The sequence below is a fragment of the Neospora caninum genome, chromosome Ia, assembly GCF_000208865.1.
Source record: "Neospora caninum Liverpool complete genome, chromosome Ia".
NCBI classification, from domain to species: Eukaryota; Apicomplexa; class Conoidasida; order Eucoccidiorida; family Sarcocystidae; genus Neospora; species Neospora caninum.
In genome coordinates this window covers 1,717,740-1,727,447 of record NC_018385.1, presented here as the reverse complement: position 1 = coordinate 1,727,447, position 9,708 = coordinate 1,717,740, and the positions used below count along the sequence as shown (strand labels likewise).

The window sequence follows — 9,708 nt, the reverse complement described above, 5'->3', positions numbered from 1 at the left end:
TTTGGGGGGGGGGGGGGTTCATCTTCAGTCTGTGCGAGAAACCGCGTACGAGGGGTGATACGGCGATAACCTGTCTATCTCGAGGCGTACCGAAACCGACCCACCGAGAAGCTGTGGTAAAATAAGGTTCGACGTAAAATTCTGAGGAAACAGCCTTCAGGGCATCTTTGCTTGGTGATTTCCAAACCAAAGACTCAACTTTTCCAGGCAGAAAAGATTTTAGGGACAGAGCACAGGCAGCATCTATCACTCCTGACGCCACTGCCACAGTGTGATCCCGCGCCCATGACGCTACACATGACGCAGTTCCGGTTTCTCTTCACGCAGGAACAATTGTTCTTTTGAATTGTCCACGAACCTTTTCATTCGGCACTCCCACTGAGGAGACGGTGACTCGCTTTGCTTCGAGCACCCTCTCGCCTGAAGCACAGTACCCCTCACTGAGACTGATGATCTTTGCCACCTTCAGCTGCTGGCGAACGCCCAGTCTCCTCGCCAACGAGGGCATCCCCGGACGTAGATTCACGGTTTTTTCCGGCCGAATACTTGGAGCCTGCGACTATCGCGTTGACCCTTGCGCTTTTACCTGCATGGGTTCAATGTCGCTAATCGCCTTTCAAGCAATGGTGCAGTAGGGTGGCGAATTCCAGTGAGCGCACCAGCAAAAATGCCCATCCGCAGAAATCACGGTCAGAGTCAGTCGTCAGGCGGATCACTGTACAGCGTGCAACTTCCCAGGGACGTGACTACTTCATGTGATGACACGGATTCGTAGGCGACGAGAAGGCTTGCACAGAAATGAACATCTCACTCAAGACTTGAACCAGATCTGTGTCTTCCTCCTCTTTATCTTACAGGCTGCCCCACGAGCTTCCTCGCCCAGTGGGACGACAGACCGCAGGGTCACGCGCGTACCCCGCATTCTAACTGTGTTAGTGCAAGGCGAATATTCGACTGCATGCAGCGAATTGACCCTCTCTCCCTCGCCTGCCCACGTCGAACAACAGTGTGCCCCCCCTTTCTGTATACCGTTTCAACGACAGGGAAGGTGTAGAGCATGCATACGGCGAATGGCAGGAAAAACCCACACTCCATCGGCGTGGTTCTGTCAGTACATTCTGTACCACTTAGACTGACCCGCTGGGAAACATGCATCCCTGCTCCCGCCTCTTGGCGCGGATCAGACCGAGAGGCGGCCTCTATGGAGGGGATATGACACCCAGCCACAGGAGTCGAGTTCACTGCAAGCAATTTCACCACATACCACCGCCGCGACCGCACAGGAAAGAGGTCGTCAAGAACATAAAAATCATAGCTAGACCATGTAGTCCCTTGACTCTCAGGACTACCCGTCCATTAGATCTCCGCGCCGGCGCAGCGGCCGAAGGAAAGGAGCTGTATATAGGAGAGGCAAACAATAGCCAGCATCTTCATCGCTGAGTTCGTGGAATCGTCAAAGTGAATCCTGAAACAAAAAGCAAACACCCACCTATGAAGAGCGACGTGCACGCGGCACCCGGAGCCGATGTGCGGCAAGCTTGGGGGTAACCGAATTTGCAAGCGGAGTGTTCAATCGAAGAAAACGGGAAATGAAATGAGGCAGGGCGGGGGCGTGCTGTGCCATGAAATGGTTTTGTTTCCAGTACAGTTTGCACACAATTTTGCACGCTGAACACTGTCCTGTACAGTGAGCTCAACGCCGTCTGCTACGAGCAGAAACGGGCTGGCGCAGTGCACAGACTTGCAACCGTTTTTCTGCGGCCTCACGTTGCATCTCGGCCGGCGATGGATTTGTACTCGTCCAGGAAAAGAGTTATCTTCACCGCAATGCTCTTGTTCTGGCGATACGCAACCCACTCCTGAGGCAGCCGGCGGTTCTTGCTGCCCTTCGCTGGCGTACACCGCGCAACACGCACCGGAACCGCGGCATGTTTTATTCAGGTTCCCCGTGAAACCGCACAGAACGAACCGGAGTGATCTCCAGACGCGTGAGTGAACACTCCATTAGACAACCGCCCTGTACAAACCGCTCCCGTTCTAGACAGATGTTTGCACGTCCGCTACTCGAGTTGCATGCGCGATGTCAACTACGCACATCTGGACGATTTCTAAGTCTTTCGGAACAACTGTAGCCGGCGGCATCGACAGGCTGCGCCTCCTAAGAGTCGCCTGCGCCGTTCAAGAAACAGAGTCGTAGACTGACAGCACTTACTGCGTCGCACAATGTCCAGGATCTTGTGTCGCTGCAGGATGAAGGCAGTTAACACACACACACACACACGCTTCCTCATCTCATTCAGGTTCGTATCTTGGACGTGCGTAGAGCAACACTGTGGGCACCTCATAACAAAGGTACGAGCTTCAGACGTCTGTCCATGGAGCAGCGCAGCGGCGAGCGGATGACGTCTAACCGCTCCTGGAGCCCGATACAAAATCTGCGCTACCCTGCGCCTGCATATTACCTCGCGACATTCCCATCCACGCCATTCGCCCCCATCTGAACAGGGTTTACCTTTGCATCGTAGATGCGCAGGGCTGTGGACGGCGAACGCGCTGTCGAGATGTAGCCGAGGACTTTCTGTATCGTCGTCCGAGACTCTACACAAAACAAGTGACATGTGGGCGCGAAACCCACAGAGACGCCTTGTGTGCAGACACTCTGGAGTGGAGAGCGCCTCGCCGGGCCACGAGGTGTCCTGAGTCGACGCAGAGAAACGACTCAAGTTCCCACCAGATTTTTACATGTGCTACTTGCCGAGCCCCTGTTGTCGTTCGCACTCGCCCGAACCTCAGCCAAAAAAACGCGCATCCGCGAGTAGCCGTGGCGTTTGGGTAGAGAGACGCTGGCGAGAACTCCGAGATCACCAGGTGTGGACACGCGAACGCTGGGCACTAACCGACTTGGGGCGTACCTCCACAGTGGACAAGCTCGTTGACGGTTATGACCGGTCGTGAAACGTAGGAGAGAAGCGACTGGCCACAAGGCAAGTCTGCACGAATGGCTGTGAAGGCGTCAGTCGACTTTGGATCTGTCACGTCCAACACATCCCGCTGGATGGTCGGATTCGGCAAGTACAGCGACATGTGCCATCCGCCTGGAAGATAGGCAGCCGCAGGCCTGAGCCCGCACACACATGGAGCAAATGGAGGCCAAGAGATGTGCCGCTCATCGATGAGGGGGACACCGCGAGAAAACCCACCCTGCATCCTGCTCAACAGTTTCGGAACAGTGCCTCTTTCCTCGTAGCAGCGTGTATTTGCAGGTCGGCTGTCGGACGGGAGACTCGTGGTCCATTCTACTCCTGGCTATCTAACGATCCTCGTGCCGATGCCCCGGGTCTGGGATTCGCCTTGCTGAGCCTCGCGCCTGCTTCTTTTAGGTCCTTCCAGTGCACCGCATGTGCGACATTCGGGTCTTGCGCCCAAAACAGGTGGACGCACTCGGAAGTATGCGTCACAACAAAGAAGATCCTCTTCTCGATCTTGTTGTGGATGGAGAACGCAGCAGAATCCTCTTGGTTTGGCAGCTGGTACTTGTAGTGCTTTTGGAGCGACAGAAAGTGAATGCCTGCGATCAATCGAGAGACAGGCGAGCGTCAAGACCTCACAGTGTAAAAAACTGGAGGCGCGGATGCCACGCACCCAGCGCTTCAGCATGTTTCTTCCTAAACCCCTTTGCGCACACGGAAAACGCATCGGGTAAACGGTCGCAAGGTACGCCGGGGATAACAGGTCAGATAATATTGGGAGTTCTCATCCTCGGATGGTATCAGCACTTCCACGTCGGCTCATTACTCCCTCGTAATTGAACAAGCTTCAGTTAGGAACGCTAGTTCACCGTAAAGATAATCAGGGTAATCTGGGATCCTTCTTGGCCTAGCATTGAATCCAACTGTATGCGTACGTAAGAAAACGGGATGTCAGCTATCCCGCACCACCACACTACGGTGCCGCGATCTCAAACATCCCCGCCACCACAGGAGCGCTACGGCGAAGTCGAGATACAGGCAGCGTCACAGAGTCTGGAAAGCCAAACGCCAAGGGGAGAAGAGGGCCGTCGTAGCGCTTCGCCTCGGGCAGAAACCGTCTCCTTCCTGCCGCTCTATCCCGAACGTCCTCGACACACATACACACGCACCGCGTCTTCACGCACCGTTTATACACGCCCTCCAGTCCGTCAACTGTTGCCAGAGGGCCATTTCCCGGCTGCGCCAGCAGGCGCGGCACAGCGTTTCGCTCCTCGAAGCACGACGGTCCTCGGTCCGTCCCGCCCAGTCAACCTCGGAGGTACACCTCGAGCACCGCTGCACTCGGAGGCGCCCGCCCTCGACGCAGCTGAGCGACGCCGGCGCCGTCCCTCGCCGAGACGCTCCGGCCGGGGTGTCGGGGACTCCCCGAACTGGCGGACGCCTGATCGGGAAGAGTCCGGATGGTCGAGCTGAGGATGTTCTTGCACTCGGCGAGGCGCCGTGAAGTTTATAGTCGTGGGCCTCTTTTACCCCACACAGAATGAGTGGGCTGTCGCATCGACGCCGGCGCGGCCGGTTGTCCTAAAAAAGGCGCAAGAGACACGACGAAACGCAAGAAACAAACGGGTACAGCGTCATGCAGACGCCAGACGACTCGACGCAACCGCGAAGTGCCGTGAAGCGCCTGAAGCACGCGGCTCATGCTGCGTGCATCTACAGACAGGTCTTTGCTGGGAACAGAGGAAGTCGCTACAGTGTTCCATAGACACTGCTCCGAAAGTTCACGACTGATCTTAGCAGCTCGGAGGGCCGCTCGGTGCAAGCTATGATCCCTCGCGTTTCCCCACGGCACTTGGGACTTCCGTTTTGACTCTGACCGCATCCGAGTCCAACGACGGCCCTTTTTCACGTGCATGCATTGGGCACCGCAGCATGGACAGCGGAAACGGGCACGACGAACCCGAGTGCACTTTTCCGTGCTGCCGCAAACCCGTGACCTATTTTGTCGACGAACGCAAGTATGCCACAACCACAAAGTACGGCCACTAGCCTGTCGGCGATCTGACGCCAGTCCGCCGAGCCACATTCCTCACCCCGCTCTGTAATGTGGCCGCCAACAAAAGTTCAGGTGTGAATGTACCTTCCCTCTTCCCCATGCTGCGACGGTTTGCATCTCTCCGACATCGTTGAAATCACGGCAGCGCGACGTTACTCATCCAACTACAAGGTTACACACCGGCAGCAGAAGTGAGCGGCATGCTTTCATCGCCGCGGGCGTCAGGATGAAGACTCACCGCAGCAGCTTTTCCGTTCACCGGGACAAGGCGACACGGCAACGACGCCCGTCTCGGTTCCGCACCGTCTGCTAGATCGGGCCAGCCGACAGTCGCCTCTTCAGAGGGTGCAATGCCTCCCTTCTCGCTCTCCTGCTTTCGCCGGTTGCGCAGCGAAGCTGTGCAGTGCTCCAGTTCGAGCTCGCAGCGCATCCCTTGCAGGCCTTCCACCCCGCAGCGCGCAGCTACGAGCCTAGACCGAGGGCGCCAGCCCTCCGGCTGTGGCTCGGATGTCAACGCGCCTTGTTTCGGACGCACACACAAAGGCGCCATATCTGGGGCGCCTGCACCAAGGCTCCGAAGTGTCGGCTCTCGGCAGCTAACTGCGTAGGTCACTTCATGGTGTCGACCTTCAAGGTCGTGAGTCGGCCTGGCGAGTGGAGGCTTCGAAGCGTCTGTTCCCTCGTGTAAAACGGACTCGAGCTTCATCAGCGACGGCCGTGGAATCCCTGAAACGGCTCCGAAGCCGTAGGCTGACTCACTCGCAGTTGGGGGCTCGAGGAACAGCCGGCGCTCAGCCTGGGGGTTCTCGGCCTCCACTGCGTCACGGCGCGCGCCTTGACCTGTGTGCCCAGCTCCTCTGGTGGATCCTGGAGGCTGTGGTGTTGCGGATGCCAGGAGCGCATCAAAGTGTGGGAATTCGAGCGACACCCCTGCAGACGGGAGGAACTGCCGGCAGCTCTCCCGACGCGAAGACGCCGCTGTCGAAGCTTCAATCGGGCTGGACGGGAAATCTTCCACGGCGGCGGCCTCAGGTCCTTCATGAGCAGTCCGGTCGTCAGAAGGAAGAACGAACGGATCATTCACGCGTCGAGGGGTTTCCCGGCGTACTGGCAAAGGACGACACGCGGATCCGCACTCCGACGGCGTGCGCTGTGCATCTGCACTCTCCTGTACACAAGAGCCCCCGCCTCGGCCGAATCCTACGTGGCCTGGTACGGCTAGGCCGCCACGCGTCGGGACGCGGTTTTCTCCGCAGTGCCCGTTCGCCTCCCAGAGGAAACCGTCGTCTTCATACGCGCAAGCCACGCGCAACATTTTGCGTTCTTTTGACGGCTCGACGACGGAGGCTGCTTTTGAGTCTTGCTCACAGGGCGAGGCTGTAGAATGCATTGCCATCTCTGCCGGGTGGTCCGAGGAAAGAGACGCCTCGGCCGCTCTGTGGAGAACAGCACACGCTGTTCAAATGTGCGTGTGACTCACGAAAGAAGGTGTGAACTGCAACGCGACGCGAAGAGGCGCCGGACCCGCATCGGAAGACACTCGCAGCGGCGCTGACCGTTCGCGCGCACCCTGCCGTTTGTCGCGAGATAGGGGATGAGGCCCGAACACAGTCTTGGCGCTGCCTTACAGAGAGAAGAGCTCCACTGTACACTCTCGTATATTCAATAGAGAACGCGGTTCAACCTGCGGACCGTCTGACTTGCGCAAAGGCTTTCCACCGTTCGAGGTTGCCTCACACCACATCCGCCACACCGCACACAGGACGAGCAGTGTGGATGTTGAAAAGGACAGAAAGGCTCTTCACCATTTAGGGCGTGGCTTCTGTCACAAATAGGCCAGCTGTAGCGCGCCTATTCAGGGTCATCTGCCGTAAAAAAGACGCCAGGATAGCACCTTCGTTTTCGCGACCACGCGAAGGAGTATTGCTTCAGTCTTTCGCTGGGGTAAGCGGACCCGCCAAAATCACTGTAAAAAAGCGCGGGATGTTCCGGAGATCAACGTGACGCATGAAAATGGTTCGAGGGGAGGAGCCTGCTGTGGGCGGCTCTCACCACGGCGGTTCGGCGTTCGCCTTAGAGACAAACACCAGTGAGGTCTCCCAGTGGGGGCTTCTGTGCATGCCAACCCGACAGGAACGACGAATCACAGTCAACCGTTGTGGTCAGCGCCCCGAAACAGACTAGAGGCTTTTATGGGGCACGGCAAGTCAAGTCAGAGAAATTCACTTCTTGACGCGGCTGCGAATTGACATGTGAGGAAGGCGTAACCCCTATGTAACATTTGAAAGGAGAAAATGCCTTACGAGAAAATGCGTTGATCGCATTTTCTCTCCCAGTAACGTTTCCCTTGACGTAAGCAGTTCGACCTCATGCCATTATACCAAAACGCGCTGGGCGGATTGGAGGTCGTCGACGAGCACTCAACAGCATGCCGCGGGGAGACACACGTCGCGAAAGAAGGTAGACAGGCTTTCAGCACGAAAAATAAACCGCGCCGTGGTAAAATGAGGGAAGATGTGTGTTTCACGAAAAGGCTGAATGCATTGGGGAAGATGTCGCACCCTACAAGCGGGGAGAGCTTTGCTTTTCGAGCGCGTGCTGAGTGTCAAACCGGTGCGCCGAAAGACCGTAGTCGCGGAGTAACGCCGAACAATGGTGGAAGCGGCAACGGAAAAACCGCATCCCTGGTTTTAATATATCCAAGTTTAGGAGAGCACGTGGGGTAGGCTCAGGCTGCCCCGAGTGTTCCGCGGAAATCGCAACTGGGAAAAAAGTACGCAGCTGCTGTCTACACGCAGCCGGGGACGGCATTGCATTGGACGCAGTCCCGTCGGACGCTTCGAACTCCGATGGTGACTGCTGCAGTGTAGGTAAAACAACCGCCCTAGTCTCAAATTCGACCGCTACCCTGCATGTAGACCAGACCCCGCTGTGCCGAGTCAAACGCGCACGAAAGTGGGGGATCGCTGTGGGGCAGCGGTCGGTCCCGGCGTGGCCTCAGTTTGCGCAGGGGCGCCGCCGCTAGCTTGATGCCGACAGTAACCTATTCTGCGTGAGTCCCTTCGCCGATCCAAAAAAAATGTGGATGAATCCCGAAGACTGCAGATGCTTAGAGAAGAAAACGGGAGACACAGACAGGCACCCCCCGCGTCTCCGGCACCCAGAGGTCTGTTGCGCAGGAGTGCTGAGGATTCAGCTGAAGGAATCGAGCGGCGTGCTCAGTGAAAAGCATCGTCTTCCAGGTCATTCTTTGAACCTTGATGATCGGAATGGCAAATCGCGGCCCAGACGCAGCGAGAGGAACGTTAGGCAGGCAAAGGCTAGCAGCCCCACCGCGGTATCTGAGGCTAGAAGCAGTGGCAGTGGCGAAGCGCGACAGTCAGCCGAGCAAAAGCTTGCTGGCTTCCCTGCATTGCAGCCAAGAAGAAACGCTCAGCGCTGCAGCACGTCATAGCATCCATTTATCGTTATAGCTCCAGAAGACTGCATTCCCAACAGCACACCAAAAGGTGCAAACAAAACCGGAGGACAGCCACTGGAGACAGCGAGAGAACTCGTATCCGTAGGCCCCGAGCAGAGAAGGCCGCGAATGTCGCCGCACATCGCACTGTCTCCTTATGTAGCCACGAGCTCCCCGACAGCCTCTGCGAATGGAAACTGGACTGTAGGTGATCGAGCAAGGAAGAGGCAGACTAAAAGTGCAGGGTGCACGAATTGGTTGAAAAGGCGGAGAAAATCTGTGACCCCGGGAAAGCTGCTCGCCCGCCGCACACTTTTGGGGGAACCCGGAACTGTGGGGTCTTGCGGGTCTCTCCTCGGGTGGTGCTCCGCATTGGAAAAATGCTGGCAAAAACAAAGGTTGGGCAAGGCGACACACCGATGCCTCCCCAAAACAGGTTTACCCTACAAACGTGGAAAGGCCACTTGGTTTCTTTTTTTGGACTGCTTCCGACAAAGGTCAGGCCGTTCTCCTGGCGTGACTTCTAAAACGATTGCACTGAGCGCTGAGCTGCCTGTTTGGGAGAAAAAAAGGGCGTTCGCACGCGACTGGCTACAGAGTGGACGGGAAACGCACGCGTCAGGGCGGTTACTGTCTGCTGGAAGTTGTATCAGCAACGTGTGTTTGTTAAAACAGATCCAATTTGTAGCCTGGGTTTTCCAGCTAACCTGTCAGTGTTCGTAGACTGGAGCAGCTTCACGAAGTTGTTCAGACACTCCAGCTGTCCGTGCTATGCTTTTCTGTGGTAGCTTGCTCTCCCTCCCCAGGATAAAGTTGTTCTTATAACAAAGAGACCTTAGACGAAACTAATGAAAACCTCTAGCCCAAAGGCAATCGAGATGTTGTAATTTGGCTGTCGCGCCTATGGCTGAGTCTTAAAGGTACATCAATTTACCGTATTGTAATTTCGACAGCTGAAGTAGCCGTCGCGTCTTGCAACCTGTCTCGTACATGAAAAAACGTTCAGGAACTGCGCCTATAATCGCCAGAGGTTATCTCGCAAACACCGGCCTCATCGGCAATCTCCACGGGAGGTATTGTTCGCGCTCGGCTTCCAGGTAGTGCCACATGAAAGATCCAGTAGGCCTGCTTGGAGGCGGTACGTAGCGGCAAATCAAGACTCGACTGTTTCTAGCGCAGGCGGACGATCCCACCACAGGAGTAACAGACTGTTGGCGCACAAG

The 9,708-nt window shown here is 56.5% G+C and overlaps 1 protein-coding gene across 1 annotated transcript; it reads right to left on the bottom strand.

The window, feature by feature from the left end:
* Window positions 1–1,356: 1,356 nt before the first annotated feature.
* Window positions 1,357–6,340, bottom strand: NCLIV_001870 (conserved hypothetical protein; the record flags this gene model as incomplete). Its single annotated transcript, XM_003879685.1, has 8 exons — window positions 1,357–1,465; window positions 1,768–1,891; window positions 2,213–2,243; window positions 2,513–2,598; window positions 2,913–3,118; window positions 3,442–3,568; window positions 4,154–4,550; window positions 5,264–6,340. 8 exons carry the CDS (start codon window positions 6,338–6,340, stop codon window positions 1,357–1,359), a joined length of 2,157 nt encoding a protein of 718 aa, XP_003879734.1.
* Between the last annotated feature and the right edge of the window lie 3,368 nt (window positions 6,341–9,708).